The 24,534-nt window shown below is 36.6% G+C and overlaps 1 protein-coding gene across 1 annotated transcript in view; it reads left to right on the top strand.

The window, feature by feature from the left end:
* Positions 1-11,618, top strand: part of BANF2 (BANF family member 2) — a 37,041-nt gene extending 25,423 nt beyond the window's left edge. The window contains exons 2-3 of the mRNA XM_003758166.3: positions 5,338-5,469; positions 11,392-11,618. Of these exons, the coding sequence (XP_003758214.1) occupies positions 5,341-5,469; positions 11,392-11,538 (276 nt within the window). The 5' untranslated portion in view covers positions 5,338-5,340 and the 3' untranslated portion in view covers positions 11,539-11,618. The remainder of the gene's footprint in view (positions 1-5,337; positions 5,470-11,391) is intronic.
* The last annotated feature ends 12,916 nt before the right edge of the window (positions 11,619-24,534 follow it).

Here is a 24,534-nt window from a genome sequence, read left to right as displayed (position 1 = left end):
AGATTTCTTGGGAATACAGACCCGGTAATGGCACTGCTTGGTCAAAGGATAGTACAATTCTTTTAAACATATTTCTGCATTTGTTTTGTTCTGCAAGAAAAATCAGACCAAAAGGGTGGGAGAACACAAGAAACTTAACAAAAAAAGTGAAAATACTATGCCTCAAACCACATTTGGGTTTATAGTTTTCTCTCTTGATGTGAATGGTATTTTCCATTCCAAGTCTATTGGAATTGGCTTGAATCACCACATTGCTGAGAAGAGCCAAATTTATCATAGTTGATCATCACAGAATCTTGTTATTGTGTACAATGTTCTCTTGGGCTTGCTTCACTCAGCATTAGTTCATGTCAGTCTCTCCAGGTCTTTCTGAAATCATCCTACTGATCATTTCTTATAGAACAACAATATTCCATAACATTTATGTACCATAACTTATTCAGCCATTCTCCAACTGATGGGCATTCACTCAATTGGGGTAATTGATCTACCTTAATAGAACTAGGGAAGTTCAGAAAAAGGAAAGATTTGAGGGAAGATATAATTTCATTTTTGGACATATTGGGTTTGAGGTGCTTATGGGACACATTCAGTTTGAAAAAAACCAATAGGCAATTGGAGATATACAGGGTATGTTCAGGAGAGAGACTAAATCTGGATATATAGAGTTATCTATATAGAAATAATGAGTCTACAAGCATTCATGAAAATGAAGAGAAAAGAATGCCCAGGACAAAGCTCAAAGGTAAACTTAAGCATAGAAAATGATCCTGCAAAAGAGATGGAGGTATGTCTACAGATGGGAGGAGACCCAGAAGAGTGCCATATCATAAAAACCACAGGAGGAGAGGAGTGTCTAGGAAGGGGTGTCAACAGTGTCAAATTCCTGTGGTATTGTGAAAGATTCCACTTGAAAGGACTGTAAGAAAAAAGCCATTAGATTTGATAATTAAGAGAGATAGTAATTAACTTTGTAGAGAGCAGTTTCAATACACTCAACAACTAGGATGATGATGAGGTCAGAAGACAGATAACAAGTAGCATTATGTAGAATAATATCTAAACAAAAGATTTCTAGATGTTAGAGCTATGAGGACTGAATCTAACAAAGATGAAATAAATACAAGAATAAATATAAAGCTTTACCCTCACATGTAAAAAAAACCCAGCTTTACTTGTATAGTTAACAATTAGGTAGCAGTTTGTCTGAAAAGGATTTTGGGGTTTTAAAGGACTACATATTCAATGAGTCAGCAATATAATGTGGTCAGAAAAAAATGTTAATGCAATCTTGGGCTGCATTAATAGGGCACAGGGACACAGCTTCCAGGAATAGGGAGGCGATAGTCCCTCCATTCTATGCTACAAACAGACCACATCTGAATTATTGAGTTCAATTTGGGGGCACCACAGATAAAGAAAAGATGTTGAGTGTTCAGAAGAGGACAATAAGGTAAAAGGCTTTCAATCTTTGTCATATAAGAATCAGTTAAGGAATGTGAGTAGGTTTAGTGTGAAGAAGAGAAGTCTCAGGAGGAACTTGATAGTCATCTTCAAGTACTTGAAGTGTTATTATATGGAAGAGGAATTAAGTCTTTTCTGATTTACATGTCATGGCATCCCCTCCCTGATGTCATGTTCCCCTTCCAAAATGAAGGACAAACAATAACTTTTGTGTGTAGAGCTGCTCCACAAACCAGCAGGAGGATGCTGGCTGAAAGATGAGAAGCAAGGATACTTTAGCTATTTTGTGTGACTACAGGATAACCATATTGCCTCTTTGTGGTTTGTCTGGCAGAAATATGGATTTTAGTTTTTCACTATGAGATAAAGATGAGTCATTTCATCCAAGAGACTCTGCTCTGAGGCAATAGATTGGTCAATGCCAGATCTCCAAGGGGACAGTAACAAATGACTAAGTTGTTCTGAGAATCCTCAGATCTCAGTCTGAGCAGCAACCTAAGATCTGGATTACATCAATACACCTTCATTGCTTGAACATTGTCTATTGGAGGAAAGGCTTGTCAGTTTGGGGAAGTTGATTGGGGGGAAAGGGGAGAGGAAAAAGTATTAACTTCATGGAAAAAAGGGCAAAAAAGAGAGGAAAATGTTCTACTTTTCCCTTTCCCCATGGTGCCATCTACTACTTTGCTAGTACAAAGTCATCCAAATCAAGGGAGTAAGCCTGATAAAACTCTAGAGATCTCTGGCTTAGGGAAACTTTTGCTGAAAGAATATAATATTGTGTCTGAACCCACCCACTGGAGCAAACTTGGAAAAATTCTGCAGTTCCCAGGATTAGGGTTTCTGTTGTGGCTGGAAGAGATTACTCTGCCTTGGCAGAAGAGGAATAGCTCGGGTGTAGCAGCCAACAGAGAAATAACTCTGCTAAAGAAAAGAGCAAAGAAGTCGAGAAGATGACTAACCATCAATAAATTGTGATACAGATTCTCTCTGAGGAAGACCAAGGGTATGAAGGCATGTGGCATCTACCTCTATAGTATGGTTTTGTAAATTTGTGTCTACTCTCCTTCCTAGGCACTGTGTGCATTGATCAGAGTATGACCTCATTTTATGGAATATTATATTTGAAACTATTCTTGCTTTTCCTTCTCTTTAGCAAATATTTCTAATTAAAGGTTAATGATATCTTATCTTAGACAAATTAGCAAATGGGAGTAAATTTGTTGGATGGGCTTGGGAGTTGCAGATAGGGAAGAGTAGGAGAATATTATATCTAGTAGGGCTACCCTCTCAGGGTTACAGCATGGCAACCCTCTGTGGGGATCTTTGATCCAGCAGGGTGAATATAGGTTGGGTGAATGAGCCAGCTCAAGAGAAAGAGAAGAGTGAGATTAAGTGCCATAGTCTACACTACATATAAAACCAATTCAATCTTGGCAGAGGTGGAACTAACTAGTAGTTGTTGGGGGAGAATGGTATCAAGAAAGTCCCTAGTGTAGAATGCAATTGGACCGAGTCTTAAAGGAAGTGAGGGATTACAAGAGGCAGAAGTAGATGCTTTCTAGGCATAAGAAGACAGACAGAGAAAAGAAGAATGCCATGTGGCCAGTTTAGTTGAACCGTAGGATTCTGGGAAGGAATTAATATGTAATAAGTCTGAAAAAGTAGGATGAATCAAAATTGTAAAAAGCTTTGAATGCCAGAAGTATCATGGATCCACTAGAGTTCATGGAGTAGCGATGGTGACATGATTCCTATATTTTAGGAAAATCACTTTAAATGGTTATTTTGAGGGTGGTTGGTGTGTAACTATTTTTTAGACACTTAACAAAGATAATCATATCCCTTCTGAGTCTTTTATTGACTAATCAGTCTGTTTCTTTAATCAGTCTTTTATATAGTGCTAATTCAAGGCTCTTCTAGATACTGTTTGTGCTCTTTGGGACATCCTTTTTTATCTATCTATCTGGACACTGTAGTGTTCAGAACATCATAATAATTTAGATATGGTCTAACCAGGTCAGAATATGGTGAGATTATCTGTCACCCCCTTATTGCTAGAAGTTGCGTGCTGACTAAGATTGCATTAACATTTTTGACTCCTACATCAACCCTATTGGTTCATACTGAACTTTCAATACACAAAATTTCCCATTCTTTTTCAGACAAACTGCAATCTAACCATGTTCATACTGGTGATTTGTTGCATCCAAGTGTAAGACTGTCCTCGTCCCTCCTGAATTTCAGCTTATTATATTTAATTTAAAGTCCCTGTCCATCAAAGTCTTTTTGAATCTTGGCTTTACCATGTAGTACATTAGCTATCCCTTCATACTGTGTCATCTTCAAATTTTGATGCACATGTCATTTATGCCTTTACCTAAAGTAAGGATTAAAATTTCGTATGGCACAAGAACAATTCATTGATTGAATTTACATGAGAGGCTTTGTGAGCCAAGAGATTTCTCTCTGTTAGTTATCTTCAAACATTGCCACTTGTCAAAAATGTCACATGAAGATATCTTTCAAATAAAGATAGGACCAAGTATTCATTGACATTTTTCTCTCAAATTCTGTAATTCTATGAAAATTATGATAGAAGGAGAAAATTTTAGTATCTTTCCACTTCTTCTCATCAGTCTTCTGCTTCCTCATGTTGATAATTTTCCTCAGAATCCAGGGTACTTCAGCTGCCTTCTGACCTTCTTGGACATTCACCATGTGCTCTTCTCAGCAATGCTTTGTGCTCAATCACTTTCCTAATTCCAAAATGTATCTCTGCTATACCCTCTCCCCTTAAGGTCCAACTCTAGGTCATCATGGTGCTAATTAATGTCCATGTATAATGTTATCATAGGTGCTAATGTCTGTGTTACTCTTACCATTTCATGAATATATTTTAGCAAAAATTCATCTAAAGACATAAATTTCCTCATCTAAAGAATAATTTCTAATGGTGGGCATTTCAAACAATGAGAAAGATAGGTAGAAAGATAGTTTTTTGGCCATATAAACCTTTTGATGGCCTTCAGTCACATTATGTAGGCAGTCAGATATTCCAACAATACACAGAACTATTTTTACACACTACTATTTTACACACACACACACATACACACACATATATATATATATATACCTCTTGTTTCCACAAAACGTTGTATGTATTTATATGTGTGTGTATTTCTCTTTATTGATATCTGTTTATATACAATACACATTGGAAATCTAGTGCTGGTGTTTCTTTTCATTTAGGTAAAATGTCAAGAATACAATTACAGATACTTACATATGGGGATTAAAGGGATACGTGAAATGGACTCAATGGAAATGTGTGTTTTTATTAATGATACATAATTAATCTTGATTACATAAGCTATGCTATTTTCTACTGATTACATCTCTAAGAATTTATAACATCTTGGGTTAAAGGAGTGGAAGCTCTCCCCTCTTCCCCAGCAAATCTGGAAAATCTGTGTATAATTTTTAGGCTCTTCCTTTGTAGTAGAGAATGTCTTGGATTATTGTGGTATTAAAAGATAAAATATATAGATCTTATTCAATTATTACATATATATTTTAGGCATTTCTGAGTTTCTAAACTTTTTCTGTCTCATCTGCTAGCCTCCACGTGTCATCTGCAATTTCCACAAAATTCCCATGTAATTTCTTATGCCAATCCACAATATATTGAAGTTACAAAGGGCAAAGTTACAATATAGAAGGGATAACTGCATTGCTTTTCTTTTATTCATTTTCAGGATCTCTGAATACAACAATCAAATTCTAGATCAGCAGTTCTTAGTAGTACTGTGGAGACTTACCCATGATTTTGTTCCTTTTTTCTTCCTTTTAATGTCTTCTGTGTTACAGAGAATGACGGACTACCTATCAGTCAAATTACGAACTTTTCTCGGGGAACCTATAGGAGAGAAGTGTGTTTCCTTTGTGGATGGAGTGGATAAAGACCTTGCAGTCAAATTAATAGAGAGTGGTTTTGATAAGGTAATTGTCTGTCTTTCTCTAACCCCTCTTCACTCATTCTATTTATTTTTGTTTTTCCTTCTCTTCATTCTTACTTTCCTAATGGCAGCCTTTGCTATTTTTATACATTAGAAATTGTTTAGCAGGGAAAATTTGCTTCTATCTATTTTACTGATTTGCTGTGGTATCTCTGAAGGTCTGTTTAAATGATGGCTTGATTAGGGGTATATTTCAGCCTGAGTTTCTATTAGTTAATCAACAAACTTTTATTAACTGCTAACTATGGCCAGGCACTAAGCAAAATGCTAGAGTTATAAAGAAAACAACAACAACAAAAACACACACTATGCCCTGGAGATCACATTGTAATGGAAGTGTCAATGTGTAATAAAAACTTAGGCAGATGCATTTAGACATTTAGACCTTGAGACAGACACAATAAAACAACACCATTAATTGTGGTTCCTACATATCTAAAGGCTGTTGGTGCATTTGTTTGACTTTTGGTTCTTACAGAAAGGATTTAACTAAAGGGAATAATATCCAAATAGTACTTTCGGGGGTTTCCCAAGACTATGGGCAGATAGTCATCACCAATTAGATATTGATATTCCCTAAGGGCAGCTTTTGCTATTTCCAGGTGAAATATCATGAAAATATCAAAACAAAGTTGGTTTCTGTTTATAAAATATTCTCCATTCAATTCCTATTCTGATGATTTACTATGTTATAGCGGTGATCCAGCATTCTCAGAAATTATACAAGTGTAGTATAAGCTCTGGAGGATCCTACTAAGCTGGAAAGGCTTTGAGGGTGGGAAAACAACAGATTGGGTGTCTATCGTCTGGGACTAGCCAGATAAATTTGTTGGTGCTTATTACTAAAAGGCTGGCCACCAGGCAGTCAGTCTGCTTGTCGGCAATAACTCAAGGGATTGCAATCTATATCAGTAGAGGGAATAACTATACTAGTGAAATCACAAATATCTCATCTATTGAAGAAAGTTTAAAAAAAGATGTAATGTAGTATTTTAATAGTATCTTTGGGGGAGGGGGGTTAAGAAAGAGAGAGTCAATTGAGTTAACAGTAGAAGAAAACTGGTAGATTGGGAAATGAAACAAAAACAAAGTAACTTGGTTCCAAGAAGTTTAGGATTTTCTGCTCCTGAACATGGCCAATTCTTGTTGTACCTAAAATTCTTAAAAACAAACAAAATTAGTATTAATTCATTTGATTTGTAAAAGCAAATAACAGGCCCACTTGTTCTTGGGACAAAAGAAGTGAAGTGATACAAAATTACCCTAGAGCAAGTTGGAAGTTACTGAAAATGAATCTATGTAACCTATCTTACAGAGGTCTGAGTGAAGAACATTCTAAAAGTGAAAGAATAAAGGAAGTGGAATTTCAGACACCAGAAGGGAAGATTTTATTCAGTGGGACCTTCACAGACCTTTAAAGTATACCAAATAGGCAAATATTTATTTCACCTGTGGACATGTTACAATTGTAGTTTCTCTCCCCCAACCTGACTCCCACCCCATATAAGCCTTTCACTGTGGCTGAAATCATAGAAATTGCTTTGCTGATGAGCATGAAACCAGTAGCCCCAAGAGAAAATCCTCTTCAGGAGCCCACTTTAATATTAAAAGGGCCAAATGTGTCAACTAAAGCATAAGATTTTCACTTTGAAATAAGAATTTTCATCCTCCTATACTTCTACTTTCTTTATGGACTTGTATGTGTGTGTTGTGTATGTGTGTCCCGGCAATATATCACTTGAAGCAGTCTGGTGTCCTTCAAGATATTCTTAAAGTCTAATTCTTCCATTAAAGAAAATTCAGGAAATAGAAGAGAGAATTTTCTCTCCTTTGTTCCTTGAATAGTCTTGGGGAAAGTTGACATCTTAACGTTGTTTCACTATGAATATCTGGGTTCAAGATCACTGCTTGTTAATAACATCTATAAAAAGCAATCAACCAGTTGAACCTAAAAAGCTGTACAATGATAACTATGTTCAAGAATTTGAAGGTCTGTCTAATAGAAGACAATTTTGCTTGCTTTCTAGACAGTAGAATTAGAAGCAATGGGTGGAAATTACAAAGAAAAACTGAGCAAATTTAGGCTTTGGGTAAGGAAAAATTTCTCAGTTAGTAAAGGTGTCTGAAAGTACATGGGATGTCCTCATCCAATAGTGAATGGGCTGCCCTTCTGAGGTAGTGTGCTCCCCCTCCCTGTGGTTTCAAGCAGAAATGGGATGACCTCTTATTGGATAGGTATGTACTGGGGATTCTTGTGCAGGTATGAGTTGAATTAGGTGACCTCGGATGTACTTTTAAATTGTTACACTGAAATTTTGAAGTCCTATTAATTCATATTTTTTGTTGTTCAGTTGTACTTTCCATGACCCCATTTTGGGGTTTTCTTGGCAAAAATACAAGAGTGGTTTGCCATTTCTTTCTCCAACTCATTTTACAGATGAGGAACTGAGACAAACAAGGCGAAGTGACTTGCTCAAAGTCACACAACTAGGAAGTATCTGAGGTCATGAAGATCTGAACTCATGAAAGTGAACCTTCCTGATTCCAAGCCCTAGTGATCTATCCATTGTACAAATACATTTGTTATCAGGAAAGTTACTAAGCACAAAGTATTGCTAAGGAGAGCGCATGGTGAATGTCCACAAAGGCCAAAAAGCAGCATAAAGGGCCCTGGGTTCTGGGGGGAAATTATCATTATACATTATATTATATTTTGGTACGGATTACATTCACTTTTCAAGCTTATTTTTATTGTATAGATTCAACCATATCTCTTAGCCCATACTTGAGAACTCACTGTAGCGCCCGGAGCTACAAATTGTTGAAGAAACTTTTGGCCTTGGGAAGAAAGGGAATGTATTGATTATGATAATAAAGTCAAGAGGCAAAGTCCCCAAGTCAAATATGGAAAAATAATCTGTGATCCCAGTACTAAGTGCCATAGAAAGTCAAAAAAGGGAGAATTCACCATGGGCTAAAATGCTTTTGGAAAACTATAAAATTTGGGTAAGAGCGGATTAAATGGAGAAAAGAAAGTAGCATGAGAAGAAAGACTCAGACACACAATGTATTTAAGGAAAAGGCTGGAGGGAAGGGAAGGGTTTGTGGAGGGACAGAAATGAGAGATAAGGCTGAAAAAGTTGAGTCTAGATAGTGGAGAGCTTTGAATGCTCTCTACTAAGAAGTTTGGACTTTAATTCTATAGGTTGCAAGGAGTAGCTGGAGACATCTGATTCAGGGCCATGACTCCAGTGAAAGAATGTAAATTCCTAAAGGGAAAGGTTTTTGGCATAGGGCTTAAAACATATTGTTTTTATAACCAAATTAACCAATATGAAGACAGAGTACTAAGCTTTAGTTTCTGCAGTTCCATAATGAAACCATTGTAAATCATTGTAGCATTAGTTATTTTTTCATGTTCTATTAATGCAAATCTGTCTCTTATGCCTATCTGATTTCCCTAAGCAAACTGTAAGTTTCTTACAGGAAGAAACTGTGTTCTAATATTTTTTCTGAATACTGCTCTTTGCATAGCACAGAGTGTTTCTAGCTCTAACAATCTTCATTTCAGTCCTTCTGGTCTGTGGGAAATTTGTCCAGAGGAGTCTTCAGGATGACCAGTTCTCCTTGGACTTCTCTGGGAATTGGAGGGAAGCTATAGCTTGGAAAATCTGCTGAGAATCTCAGCCTGTTTTGCAGAAGTTAAGCCAGTTCCATTAAGGAGCTATGTTGAAAACAGGCATTTGGTAACTCCATTGAAAGGCACACATAAAACCTCAAACTTCCTGTGGCTCTATTTGGCTTTGCCTTCCCACAGAAAGAGAGAAATGCTTATTCATCCCCTGGTTGCAGGATCAGAAGGAGAGGGAGTCTGTGTACAGCCAAGAGCCATAGATAGAACCCAGACCTCATCTTCCTTAAACCCCTTTTGAGAATGCATATTAACTTTTCTTTTCAGCCTGCTTGATTGGCTGTACACTGAACAACCTCCCCCCCCCCAAAAAAAAAAAAAAAGGAAAAAAGGGGGGGGAAAATACCGTGTCAGGTTGCAAATTGGCTACAGAGACTGTAAAATGAATCCTGTCTTTCTGGGACATTCCTGGAAAGTTTTCCTCTTGTGTCACATACCAAGCATTCCCCGGCTTCCCCAAGAGTCAGTCTGGTTGAGACTTCAACTTCTAATGTCCAGCTGATTGTAGCAGCAGAGTGTAAGAGATTCAGAGGGCTGGGACTTCATTTCCTTCCCCAGCTATAGAATGAAGGTGTAAGATGTCTTGTCTTCACCACTTAGCATTTGTAGCATTAGTTATTTTAACGTCCAGATAAATTTACCAACGGTTGGGATGAATAGGAGGCAGGGAATTACATGAGTTTGACAAACTATCTCAATAAAGTCTACCACAGAAAATATGGTAGACATTGATAAGATAATTTAGAAACCATATAACCATACATAATTTTCAATTGTGCCATGGGAAATCACCCTGTTTCAAAAATGTGACTAAATATAATATGTAGTCCTTATATAACATATGCCTTAAACTTAAATGTTGTGGCAGTTAATAATAGAATATATGGTTTGTTGGAAGATTTTTTTTTTTAACTGAATGGTGTATGATATTTAGGAGGGGAGGGAGGACACCTAAAAGTTGATAATATATCTTTTGGAATAACATTAGAAATCACAATCCCTAGGTTCCAAGTCAGCAGCAGGCAACCTAAGGCAGCCATCTTAATAAGTCAAACTTTAATTTTATATTTGGTTTTAGATCAGTAGACACTCTTGATGGATGAAAGTAGCTTCAAATACCCTATCTCATTTGACTAAAAGGGACTAAACCTATTCCAAGATGTAGAAAATGAGAAAGGAAAAGAAAGATTGAAAAATAGTAATATCTTTTATCTTCATAGGGCCTTATGCTTTTCCAAAGAGGTTTTATATACACTCATATGATCCTTACAATACTAGGAATATAGGGAGTGGAGGGAAAAGTCTCCATAAATGATATAGAGACATAATTAGGAAAATGACTTGTCCAAATGCTAGGTTATATTAGGAGGCAGCCGAGTGGTACAGTAGACAGAGTGTTGGACTTGGGAGGCAAGAAGATCTGAGTTTGAAAACTGCCTCAATGACTCAGTTGGGCAAGCCATGTGACTTCTGTCTGCCTCAGTGTTAAAATGGTGCTAATAACTGACCTGACTCATGGGGTTGTTGTGAAGATGGCATGAAGTAACATGTGTAAGTGATTTTTATGTGTGGCTATCGTAGCTCTAGAACACTGGTCTCTTCTCACCCTAGTATTCTTTTCTGCTATATCGTGCTTCCAGTCAAATAGGATGATCTCATGGCCCAGAATGGAACGGAAAAGGAGGCATCTAATTGCTTCTGTGTTTGTTTTATTGATGCTTTTGTTTATAGAAATGTGTCATCCCATACCTGAGAAACACATCCAAAAGTCACCCTAGTCCCAGTGGTAACCGTGCCCCTGGGAGAGATGACTTCCAACTAGTTCCTAACCCTCCAGAGAAGCAGAGGGCACAATTCTCTCATAAACCATGTTGGTGCTTTGTATCCTGCGGGATTCTACTCTTACACATGGTCTCTTGTTCTGGGAAATAATGATTTTTATGTTTGTTTGCCTGTTTTTTTAAAGGAAACCTATAATTTCACTGGCATAAAAAAAGCCTAGTGAGGATACTTTTCTATCAATGAGATTGGCTTCTGTTCTGCGAATTACAGTCTTAAAATGTAGCCTGGTGCGCCACGTGTTTGTCCAAAGTCACACAGTGTTTCTCAGGTAGCCCACCTGCCCCCCTCCCAGGAGGCTAAGCTAACTCTCCATGAAACATGCTGACACTCTTTCCCCCTCGCCTTGCTCACCCCTCTGCTGTCTCCTCTCAGGCATATGTATTGTTGGGCCAGTACCTCCTCATGCACAAGAAAGAAGACGACTTCCAGATGTGGCTCATGCTAGCATGTGGAGCTACTCAGCGAGAAGCCCAGAAGATCTCCAGATGCCTTCGAGAATGGAGTATCACCTTTCTCTGAAGACTTAGGTCCACTGCATCTTTCATATAGTAACTTTGAATTACAGCATTAAAGTTCTCTTAAAGAGCATTGAAAATTCAGTCTCTAGCCTTCTACTTTGTTTTGTCTCAGCCCTTTCCTACCCCTTTCTCTGAAACAGGGAGAAACCAAGATCAACCTTTACCCAAAAACACTTTGAGAGTGACCAGAAACAACTTGTGATTAACGGTCAGTCTGTGTGTCCTCCAAGCCTTTGTTTCTCCTCTCCAGTCTGATTGGAGACTGTACCTCTGTTGTTGTAATGGTTCCAAACCTCATAGGGTTGAGTCAAGGACACAGCAACATATCTGGCAGCTAGAAAGACTCATTCTCCAGACCCATCTTAGATATAGGCAATCACATAGTATGGCTACAGGGATGGGAGAAAAACTCTTCTGCTCCCCAAACATTACTCCCATTAATTAGCTGGAATTCTACCATTTAGAGGATTCCTTTGAGTTATTTTTGCTTAACATGCAGTGATCACCCCTGAAAGCCATAACCTATTAAATACCAGAATTTTAAGTGTAAGTTTATAGTTTGCCCCTCAAGATTCTGATGCCTAGAAGAGATATTGTAAGTAGGAGAGATACTGGAGGGGAAGGATGGGTGGTAGGAAGCGTGAAGAAAGGCGCATCAGAAACAAACTTTACCATTGTCACAACCTGGCCCCAAATCAGCCCAAGACAATGGTAGTCCTATTCCTATAGTTTTATCCTCCTGCTCTCCCTCTGCCATCACCCAACACCCAACACCCTTTGCTGCTACCTAGTCTTGGACCGTATCTCTTTTATAATATACAGAAGTCTAGTTCATTTTGGTCAGCAAACACAAAAGAGATTAAAAAGGGTAAGGATAATTCCCCTTCTCTATGTTAGAAGGCTCATGGAATAACTATCATATATACAAATATATAATATGTGTGTATAAATGTATATAGTTACATATATATGTAAAGCCCATCACACTGATGATGATCACAACAGATAATAATCAAATAAAAATTTTCATTTTCTCACTTTACAAAACTCCTTAGGTACCTCCTATATGTATAAGGGGAGAAACAACATAGATTAATTAGGGAGTTCTGAAGATGTGGGTTCAAGTTCCTTCTTTGACACATAATGGGCATATAACTTTGGGCATCTTTTAAGACTACAAATTGGCAGAGTAGTTACTAATCTGTTTTTGGCTGTGGGAATTCCTCACTGGAAGGTCTCTACATAAAAATATATACAGGACATGGGATTAGAAAGATAGATACTGAACAAGAACTTATAGTCTAATGAGGATAGAGAAGAAGAGACATGTGTATATGACTCAAGGGAGAATGTGATAAGTGCAGGGGAGAAGTCCAGACAGAATGACAGGAGAAATAAATTTAAGGCCAGTCAAAGGGAAATAGAAATCAGGGAAAGCTTCATGGAAAAAGTAATACCTGCTTTGGGCCTTGGTAGATGGAAAGGGTGGCATCATCCCAAAAGAATTGAGGCTCATGGACTGCCTGGGAAGGGTGGAGACTAAACTCCTAGAGTTAGAACTAGAAGGTCACTTGGGCATTTTTTTAAATCTGACCTCTTTTCACAGATAAAGGCAACTGAGGTCCAAAGAACTTAAATGACTTGCTCGCAGTCATATAGGCAATAAATGGAAAAGATGAAGTTGAATATTGGGCCTTTCATTCAAATATTGCACACCTTGCACCAAACCACACAGCCTTCCTTGAACTATGGGACCACTTTCCAACTGCTTTCTGGAGACTGCCTACTGGATGCCTCAAATTTCACTTCTCCATAACAGAATCAATCTTCCTACTTTCCAATCAGAACTCCCTCATTTGCATGTTTGCTTTTTGGAGACAGCATTGCCATGCGACCAGAAAGAACTTAGACGTTGGCTCTTCTACATGACACAAGTTAATCCCAGCATCCTGGCTCTCCTCATCATTTCACAGATCCACAAATAATATATGAGTATCTTTATCATCTCAGAACTCTTTTAATATTAACTATTGTCATTTTTGTCATCTTCACAAATTTGTGGTGTAAGGTAAAACCTCAGGTTGTTTTACTCACATTTTATTAGAAATCTGTATCATTTTTTCATGTGAGTGTATGTAAATAATTTGCAATTCTTCTCTTAAGAACTGAAATATTTATTTCCAATTTTTTTTGTTTCTATTTATACTAGTATCCTATTTTCTTGGCTCTGCTTACTTCATTTTGCATTACTTCATGTAATTCTTTCTATCTTTCTCTGTATTCATCATTCTTCTTTTCTTGCAGCTCAGAGACCATAGGGAATCATGAGGCTACTGGTTGAGGTGGTCAATTGGTTTGGAAAAGCAAAAAAGGATAAAGCAAGGGAGGTATTCACTTGGGATTTGGCTATATTGGAGGAAAGAGTGGAAAGGAAACCATAACAGTAGGATTGTACCAGACTTGAAGGTTTGCAAGGTACTTAATTTATATTATCTCAATACAGAAAGAAAAAGAAAGAAGAGGAGGGGAAAGAGAAAAGGAAAGGAAGGAGAAAGGAAAGGAAAGGAAAGAGAAAGGAAAGGAATGGAGAGAAAGGAAAGGAGAGGAGAGGAAAGGAAAGGAAAAGAAAGGAAAGGAAAGGAAAGAAAAGAAAAAAGGAAAAAGGGAAAGATCGAGTGGGGTTTGACCTGGGACCTATTATTGGGTCTATAAATGAGAACCAGGTGATTTGGATTTAAGATACAGTCCTTAAGAAAGAAATCTAGCCATTAAAACTTTTTTTTTTTTTAACTAGGTAAAAGAGACTATTCTGTTTCTTATTTCTTACCTAACTTTAATCACTGATTGGGCATTGCTCAATTAATTTGAGATCTACTGAAGATCATTGTTTAAAATGGTTAAGATCTTCCATTGCATCCAAGGCCATCTCCAGTCATCCCAATCTATATCTTGCTGTTGTATCCAGATGATTCTGGAGAAGAAAGTGAGATTGGTGACCTTACACAGTCCTCCCTCACTTAAATCCAATTCACTTGAATGTCTTAGCATCATTTCTCTGATATGATGTCTTCTTCAAGAACTAAAGGACAAACAATCTCTGTGAATAGTAGAATAGTAGTAGGAGCTTGCCCTATTGGGGACCCAAGTAGAAACAATGCAGCTCCTATTACAGTGTGATTTTTTTGTTAATATTAATAAGCATTAGTATAAATCTAGTATAAATTAACCAATTAATATTGATTCATATGGGTATTTTATTGGAAAGATATAGCAAGAACAGAAGAACAAATATATTCCCCACCCTCACCCCACCAACTAGACATTGTGATCCTTGAAAAAGATCCTGATTAAAGCAAGAATTCTTTGAAAGAGATTTGCTGTCAAATCTGAAATCTACCATTTTCTAGCTATTTGAGTCTGGATAAGTTGCTTTATTTCTCCCTGCCTTTGTTTTCTTATCTACAAAGTGAAAGGGTTAACTTGATCTCCAAGATCCCTTCTACCTTTAACAATCAGTGTTTTAGGGGTAGAGGAGAAGATGGGTGATAAAGCAAGAGTCTGTCCATCTATTAGCAATATAATCTTTGTAGGATCTGACATTCTAACAAGGGAGACAACATGTACAATATAGGTAACTTCAAGATACTTAAAAAAATAATATAAGATAATCTTGGAGATAAATTCACTTAGAGTCAGATGGGACTTGAGCTGAATCTTGAAAAACACTGGAAATTTCCAAAAGGGAAAGCTGAAGAAGGCATGGGGGTTGCAAGGATACAGAAAGTAAAAACAGGGGCAAAGAAGCCAGTATGACTAAAGGGAAAGTGCATAATGTGTAAGAAAAATAAGAGGAAAGAAGTCAATGATCTCTGTTCCTTAGAGGTAATATGATGGCCTGAGGCAACAATGATTGGGAACACTATGCTTTGTGTGCTCTTAAAGTTCTTAAGTTCAAAAACTGCGTGAAGAGGGGTTTGGGGAAAGACAATGGAGAATGAGCTTGGTAGACCTAGGAAGCCTGCCCTCAATAAAGGGAAGAAGAATAAAATTTACAATGTTTTGGAAGTGATGATAAGATTATCCAATCTCTGTTAGCCGAAGGTGGTTTGTACCTGGATTTTTTTATTTTTTATAAAGAGCATACTTTGGCAGGTAAGTCTAAAAACCTAGTCTGTGTTCATCGCTGCAGGCCTTCCATGTAAAACAATGTTATTGAAAGTCTAACTTTAAAATCTGCTTCTGAACTTCTTCCCAGGTGCTGGAGGATTAAATTCTGCGACTTTAGGATGGTCTGTAGTGTTGTGCAGCAGAAAGTATGTGGAACTCAGAGATCTAAGGTCCAGTCATTGAGTAATATTTATTAAAATAGGAGTTATGTGTCAGGTACAGTGCTAAACCCTGGAGATGATAACCAGCAAAGTAAAAGACAGTTCCCACCTTTGAAGAAAGTCATAATCTAATGGGGAACACACTATGCAAACAATTTACCAATAAACTATTGAGCAGGTAAATTGGAAGTAATAAACAGAGGGGAAGCACTAGAAAGAACTAAGGAGGATTTAGACTTGTAGTAGATAGGACTTTAAGTGGAACATGAGGGAAGCAGAGGCAAACAGGGTGGAGGGGGAGGAAGGAGAACATTCTAGGAGAAGGAAAGAGAGCCAGTGAAAATGTCTGATGAAGGAACAACAAAGAGACCAGTAGTGTCAGGGAAGGAGAGGAAGGTGAAAGGGATATAAGGTATAAGAAGACAGGAAAGATGGAGAATAGAACTTTGAATATTAAATTGAAGTCGTTGCTTTCAAAGATCTTATGTTCAAAAAGGAGGTACAACATATAAGTATATAAGTATATGGAGGATACATGCAAGATAAATACAAGGTAATTTTTTTAAATTTTATTTTATTCTGAACTTAAGAAACATTTCCATAACATCCTAGGGTAAGAAAATTTGGTTGCACATGAAACTGTAAATCTACTATATAATACTTACTATTCTTATTAAATATATAAAGCTATCATTTAACTTCCGTTTAAAATGTTTTTTCTTTCATTTCCCTAGAAATGGAAGGGAAAAAGAAAGGGAAAGGAAAAGGAAAAGGAGAAGGGGAGGAGAAGGAAGGGGAGGGTAGAGGAGAGGAGGGGAGGGGAAAAGAGATGAAATCCCTAGAGAATACCACAACTTGCTCAGCCATTCACCAATAGATGGGCTTCCTAGCAATTTCCAGTTCTTTATCACTACAGAGAGAGCTGCTATAAATATTTTAGAACATGTAAGTTCTTTCTCTTTTCCCCTAATTATCTTAGGAAACAGACCTAGTAGTGGTATTCTGAGTAAAAGGTACAGACAGCATAATTTCAGATTGTTTTCCAAAATGGTTTGATTAATCCATAGCTCCACCAACAGTGAATTAGTGTCCCAGTTTTTCCATTTCACCTCCAACATTTGTTGTTTTCCTTTTCCAATCATTTTAGCCAATCTGATAGATGTAAAATATCTCAAAATAATTTTAATTTGTATTTCTCTAATCAATAATGATTTAGAGTATATTTTCAAGTGACTATAAATTATTTTTATTTCTTTATTGGAAAGCTGCCTGTTCATATCCTTTGACTATCGATTAGGGGATGACTTATATTTTTATAGATTTGACAAAGTTTTTTATATTTGAGATATAAGACTTTCATCTGAGAATCTGCCAATAAAAATTTTCCCCCAATTTTCTGTTTTCTTTCTGATCTTGGTTACATTAGTTTTATATGTACAACCCCTTTTTAATTTAATGCAGTTGAAATCACATTTTGCACTTTATACTGTTCAGTATCTCTTATTTATTTATAAATTATTTGCCAACATAAGATAATCTTAAAGGGAAAGATACTATCAAATAGGGGTACTAAGGAAAGACTCTTGTAGAATAAGATAGTACTTGCCTCTGAAGGTCATAATTTGAGTCTGAAGGTGATAAGGAGCCACTGGAGTTTATTTCTTGGTAGATTGGCAGGGAGGAGAGGGGGATTTGGGAGGGAGGGAATATGGTTAGACCTAACAAAGATTTCTTTGCTAGCTGAGTGGTGAATGGAATGGAATGGAGAGAGATGTGGGACAAACCAAATAGCCGACTACTGGCATAAATTAGGTATGAAAGCCTATACCAGCTGGTGGCCATGTCAGAGGGAAAAAGAAGCATATTTGAGAGATGTTACAAAGGCAAAATCAATAAACTGGCAAGAGATTGGCTATTGGAATTGGGAGCAGGGTGAGAAAGAATGAGCCTAGATAATTGGGAGGATATCATTGCTGACAATAACAAGGAAGTTTGGAAAGGGAATGAATTTTGAGGGAAAAATAATAAATTCAGTTTTGAGCATGTTGCCAATCTTATCTTTGCCACTAACTGATTATGGACCCATGGGCAAATTTTTTTTTTCCATAGCTATGGGTTGAGGGTATTGTCCTAGCAGTTTCCTTTCATTCCTAAAATTAAAAGAGGATCTTTGGGATGGCATCTGGGGTCCTTTAATCACCTATTTTGGTAGAGATCATTTATAATGAATTATCTTTTTCAGGCTACCTCAAGAACTAAGACTTAGGGAACTGTGAGAAAAACAGGGACAGTTTCTGAAAGATAACCAGTACTCAGTTTATATATCAACCTTCCTCTTAGCTCCTATAATCATTTAACTCTGAAATAGTGGGTTGTGTCTTTTCCAGGAGCAAGGAGTATGTCTCTTGAAATACTTAAACTAGAAAGAGACAAATCTAGTGAGGCTTGGCCACTTTCCCCACTGGGAGTGGAGGCCAAAGGTGGGGGTAAGTGGACATGTAGCCAAAAATAACTAGAATGGATGTTGAATAAAGCTGTCAGGGTGTGTGAACAAGATGTGATTTATCCAGTTCTGGTTATACTGAGATATTTGAATCTAGAAATCTTTATAAAAGAGTTTAAGAAAACAAAAAATTTTTGGAATTATTTATAAAAGTGTGTGTGTGTGTGTGTGTGTGTGTGTGTGTGTTGTGAATCCATAGGTGTAGCCACTATGCAATTGCATCAAAGCAAATGTTTCAGGGTTCCAAGCCTTTTTAAATAGGGTTGTAATCTTCCTATAGTTTACTTATGAGCATAATACGATACCCCAATGTTCAGGAGCCCATGAGGCAGAGCTGACCAGTCTTTTGGGGATTTTATATATTCTGGGGCATATTTTTCAGTCAGAACATTGTTCTCTTGCCTTCTGTGTATTAAAACTATTTCAACATCTCAAAATGAATTCTGGAGTAGCAGAAACAACAAAGGGACAAGATGAGATAATTTTCCATCCAACAACTTAGAAAGTTGGTGAAAAGGTCTCTCTCATTGGAGTAAGAATAGAGCTCAATCCAGGATAGGCTATGCTACCCCAGGTCATTCCCAGGAAGTGAACAGAGGGGTTTGGAGGCAACTGAATAAGCAATAGCAACTTCTAGATCATACCTGCTTGAAAGAACTGAAAACTTACAGACTCCCAGAACTAGATCTAAAAACAGTATCACAAAAAAAAAAAAAAAAAAAGTCTGAAGCTTGGAGCAGTGCAACCTCCATCCTGGAAGCAAAGTCCAAATTTAAAATATAGTTAAAAGTCAAAAAACAGGCTGGGGAAATAAGCAAAATAAGAACTTGCCAGTAGAAAGTTAATATGACAACAGGAAAAATCAAAATGCCAGCTTGGAAGAAGACAACAATCTCAAAACAGCTACATTCAAAACTTCAAAAGAAAAATGTGAAATGATCTCAAGCTCTGGAAAATATCAAAAATAATTTTAAAAATCAAATAAGAGCTGGAGAAAAATTAACAAAAAGAGAGTTCTGGAAGATCTCAAAATAATTTTTTTTTAAATCAAATAAGAGAGGTAAAGTAAAGAAATAAGAGTATTTTCAGAAAATCATGAAAAACAAATTAACAGCTTGGTAAAGGAGGCACACACACACACACACACACAAAATACTAAAGAAAATAATACCTTGAAAAATAGAATAGGCCAAATGGTAAAAGAAGAATAAAAATTCATTTAAAAACTTCTTAAAAAGTAAAAAAAGTAGAATAGGCCAAATTGGGGAGCGAGGGGGGTAAAACAACCAACCTGGAAAACAAATCAAGGAGAAATTATTTGAGAATTATTGTATTACTTGAAAGCCATAATTAAAAAGCCCCCAAAACTAGAAATACTAATTCAAGAAATTATCAATGAAAACTGCCCAATGAAAACTTAGAACCAGAAAATAAAATAGAAATTAAAAGAATCCACTGATTACCTCCTGAAAAAAGATCCCAAAATGAAAACTCCCAGGAATATTATAGCCAAATACCAAAGCTCTCAAAGCCTGGAGAAAATATTGCAAGCAGTCAGAAAGAAACAGTCCAAATATCATGGAGCCACAGCTGGGATCACACAAGATTTAACAGTTTCTGAGTCAAAGGATAGGGAAGTTTGAAATATGATATTCCAGAGGTTAAAAGAGAGAGGATTACAATCAAGAATCATCTACCTAGCAAAAAATGTATATTTAATTAATAGAGGACTTTAAAAAATTCCTGATAAAAGACCAGAGATAAATAGAAAATCTAACTTTCCAAATATCAGAATCAAGAAAAACATAAAAGATAAGCTGAAAGACAAGTCATAAGAGATTCAGTGAGGGAAATTGTTTACATTCCTACATGGGAAGATATTTATAATTCCTTGCAATTTTATCATTTTTAATGCAATTAGGAGTCTTATGTAGGCAGAGGACACAGAGTTGATGATGATAATATCCAAATAATACAAAAATAAAATTAAGGGGTAATAAAGAGGTATGTAGTGAGGAAAGAGGGAAGGGAGACATAGAATGAGGTAATTTATCTCACTTAAAAGAGGTGCAAAAGAGCTTTATAGCAGAGGGGAAAAGAGGTGGTGGTGGCAATAAAACTATACTAGAAAACATGGGAATAAATGAAGCTTTCCTTAAAATTATAAGTAGTATTTCTCTAAAACCATCAGTAAATATTATCTGTAATGGGGGATAAGCTAGAAACCTTCCAAGTAAGTTCAAAAGAAAACCAAGGGGTAAACCATTTTCATTGCTATTGTACTACAAATATTATACTATTCAATATTGTACTAGACATTCTAGTTATAGCAATAAGACAAAAAAAAAAAAAAAAGAAATGGAAGGAATAGACAATGAGGAAACATTCTAACACTCTGCAGATAGTATACTTGGTGAATTCTAGAAAATCAACTAAAAACCTAATTGAAATAAAATTAACAACTTTAGCAAAGTTTCAAGATATAAAATAAATCTACATAAATCATATTCTGCATGAGATGAACTGAGTGAAGACCCTCTCATGGGAATATGGCCTTAAACTATACCATATTTATGACTTGAAATTTTGCAATAACAAGTTGAGCTACAGCTAAAAAGCTGCAGGTTGTTCACCTTGTCTTGTTTCCTACCACCTCTTAATTAGCATTTAAGAACTTCTTTTAAAGGCAATTATTTTATTTTTGGGATAGATTTCCATGTTTAGAGTATAAGCCTGGACTCCTCCAAATCAAGTGAGAAAAGGTCAAGGGTGGGGGGGGGGGAGAGGAGGGAACTTCTATTCTTTTTAATCTTGTATTTTGCAATTTATGTTTTGCACTCCTTTAATTGATGTCCTGTTGGTTGGGAGATGTCCTTTCTTGCAAGCTTGTAATAAGCCCTTTTTTGCTTTTTCTTACTCTGAGAATCTCTGATTGTTTTTGTGGTCAATACACAATACTATCAACAAAGCCAGCAAGTCACAGAAATTCCATTTAAAATAACCATAAATGATATAAAATACAAGAGAGTCTACCTGCTAAGACAAATCCAGAAATTATATAAATCCAATTAGAAAACACTTCAAAGTCAGATTTGTGCAATTGAAAGAAATATTAATTGCTCATGGATAGACTGAACCAATAAAATAAAAGTGTCAATTCTTCCTACCTTATATAGTGACACCAAACTACCAAAAACTTATTTTATAGAGATAGAAAAAAATAATAAAATTCACCTGGATGAATAAAAGTTCAAGAATATCAAAGGAAAAAATGAGAAGAAAAGTGAATTAGCTGTACCAGATCTAAAATTGTATTACAAAGTGGTACTTATTAAAACAATGTGGTACTGGCTAAGAAATAATAGTGATAGGTTAGTAGATAATGTAGCTATACAATCCACAGTAGTAAATGACCATAGTCATTTATTGTTCTTTCTTTTTCAAAAGGGCAAAACATATCACGAGTGATTCCTTGACATATATGTAAATTGGATTTAAGTGAGGCAAAACTATGCATATTGTTCAGCTTCACTTTCTCCTCCAGAGTTGTAGAAACCCAGTGACAAGACAAAAAATCAAGACTGGAGATGGTCCTAGATTACAGTGGATAACTTTGGCCTTTCTAAATTAAAGTCGTTTCTCAGTTATCAGAGATTCAGATATATTTCCTGAAGCAAAACTCATTCTATGACCAAGGGTTAGGTAAGAATTGGGACAGAAGATGGTTTAATTTACAATGGGGAAATGCTAATCTTGGGAGGGGAAGATCTTGTTTCCCTCAGAAAACAGTTGCTGTTTACACTCATTCAAAGCCATCAAAACCTAAACATTGAATCTCTGAAGCTTGGATGAGGCTATTAAGGACCATTGAAAGAGAGCCTAGTGATTTTAGTTCAAAGGTGTAATATGGTAGATCTATTTGAAACACAATGGGCTGGCCCAAAGAATAAATACTGGGTAGCAATAAAAGTCAAAAGTAAATTGTCCCAGCTTTTAGAGAAAAAAAAAATCTAACTCCAAAACAGCTTACAAAATATGAGCAAACAAAAATCATATTCCTATGAGCAGAGCACACAAATGTAAGGAGCCTCCCAAGTAGAGAGAGGTACCATATGTAGTGAGGGCTTGTTGTGTGTGGCTACAAGACAGGCATAATAGACATGTATAGCATCATCTTCCCCCACCCTTCTCGAAGAGAGACTTCCATCTCTGCCAGGTGCTTTTTCAGAACTTGTTGTTTTCTGATCTGTGACTAACCACAAGCACTCTTTTATGTCTTGGAACCATGACCAAGACTCTAGCACACTACTTATAAAACAACAATAGCATCCATCTCCCAGGGTAAACTTAATTGGCAGGAGCAACTCAATCAGCTGTAGCCTCTGGAGCTCTTGAAGAGCTCTAAGACAGAATAACCCACCACCACAATATTTTTAAACAAACCTTTTTTTCCCTTCATTTTACCTCTAAAAGTAGAAGAAAAGATTAAATAGTGAAGCACATGAAGGAAATCATGCTCCTTCAAAGACCAGAGCCTCCCTGTCCACACTACAAGACCTTAATATGAGGGGAAATCCAATGTTTAATAAATTCAAACATCCAACCTTTTGGGACAAGAACTCACTGTATGACAAAAACTGCTGAGAAAACTGGAAAGTAGTTTGGCAGAAATTAAGCATAGACCACCAACATTCATACAATATACTGTTGAGATTATGGGGTGAGCTCAGACTTTCCTTGTACCTGGCCACCAAAATGATGGGTGTTACCACCAAATGAAGGGATATAGGGATCTGATCCCCAAAAGAAATTGGGGTAACAGGCCAGTATTGCTGGTTGTCTCAAAAGAATTTTTAGGCTTAGACATCTTTCAAATTAAAAAGGAAAGAAGAGTAGGCTAAAACCATAATATTTAGTAGGAAAAGGGGTTTGAGCTATTAATAAAGGGAAAGACAAGTTCCTTAGCAGAGATGCCATTAAGAGGAAGACTCTATGAGGTGGTATTACATCACTGATTGGTGAGTTAACCTTAAAAGGGAATCAGGACCCTAAAAAGACTTAGCCAAAATGAGAAAGACACCATGAGGCAGGAATATACCACAATGGGCTAAATTGCAAGAAAAGTTAGGGAGTGAATTACAGTACAGTAGCTTTTTTAAGGGGAAATATATCCTCAGGAGCTGACATCATAACTTGGTTTTCTGACTGGATACATTAACTGTGGGGTATAGCGGGGTATAGTGGTTATGTCAATGAAAGATATTTGGGCTAAGAATTCTACCAGAGATTTCCACCTGTGGTGGGATTATAATAAAGTCCACTTAACAAAAAGCCCACTTAAGGCAGAGAAGATCCTGATAGTGATCTTCCTTGCTTGCCTTATTTCTTCTCTTCCTATTGGCCCAGAAGTGAAGGGACCAGTTGCCATGATCTTAATTCTTTTCAGTTTCAGAACAGCTTTTATATTCTCTTCTTTTACCCTCATTAAGCGATTTTTAAATTCTTCACTTTCTGCCATCAGAATGGTATCTTCTGTCTGTATATCTAAGATTGTTGCTATTTCTCCCAACAACTTTAATTACTGTTTCTGATTCATCCAGCCTGGCGTTTTGCATAATGTACTCTGCAAATAAATTAAATAAATAAGGTGACAAGGTGCAGTTGTATTTTTTTCCCAATCTTGAGCCAATCAATTGTTCGTGTTTGGTTCTAACTTTTGCTTCTTGACCCACACACTGGTTGCTCAAGAGACAAGGGAAATGATCTAACACTCCCATTTCTTTGAGAACTTGACACAATTTGTTGCAATCCAAATGGTCAATATAGCAGTAGGATTTGGTCCTTTTTTTAATTACCTTGATTTCTTGATAATCAGGAAATGTTGGGAATTTAATCTCTAGTTCTTCTATCCCACTGAAAACTAGTCTACTCTTCTGGTAATTCTCAGTTCACATCTTACTGAAAATCTTAAGTATAACCATATGATGTGTGAAATAAGCACAATTGTTCAATAATTTAAACATTTGTTGGCATTGCCCTTCTTTGGGGTTGAAACATAAACTGATCTTTTCCAACAGAGTAGCCACTTTTGAGTTTTCCAAATTTGCTAGCATGTTGAGTTCAACACTGTAACAGTAGCATCTTTTAGAATTAGAATTAGAGTTCA

Source organism: Sarcophilus harrisii, chromosome 2 (assembly GCF_902635505.1).
Source record: "Sarcophilus harrisii chromosome 2, mSarHar1.11, whole genome shotgun sequence".
NCBI lineage: Eukaryota > Metazoa > Chordata > Mammalia > Dasyuromorphia > Dasyuridae > Sarcophilus > Sarcophilus harrisii.
This window is presented reverse-complemented; position numbering and strand designations above follow the sequence as displayed.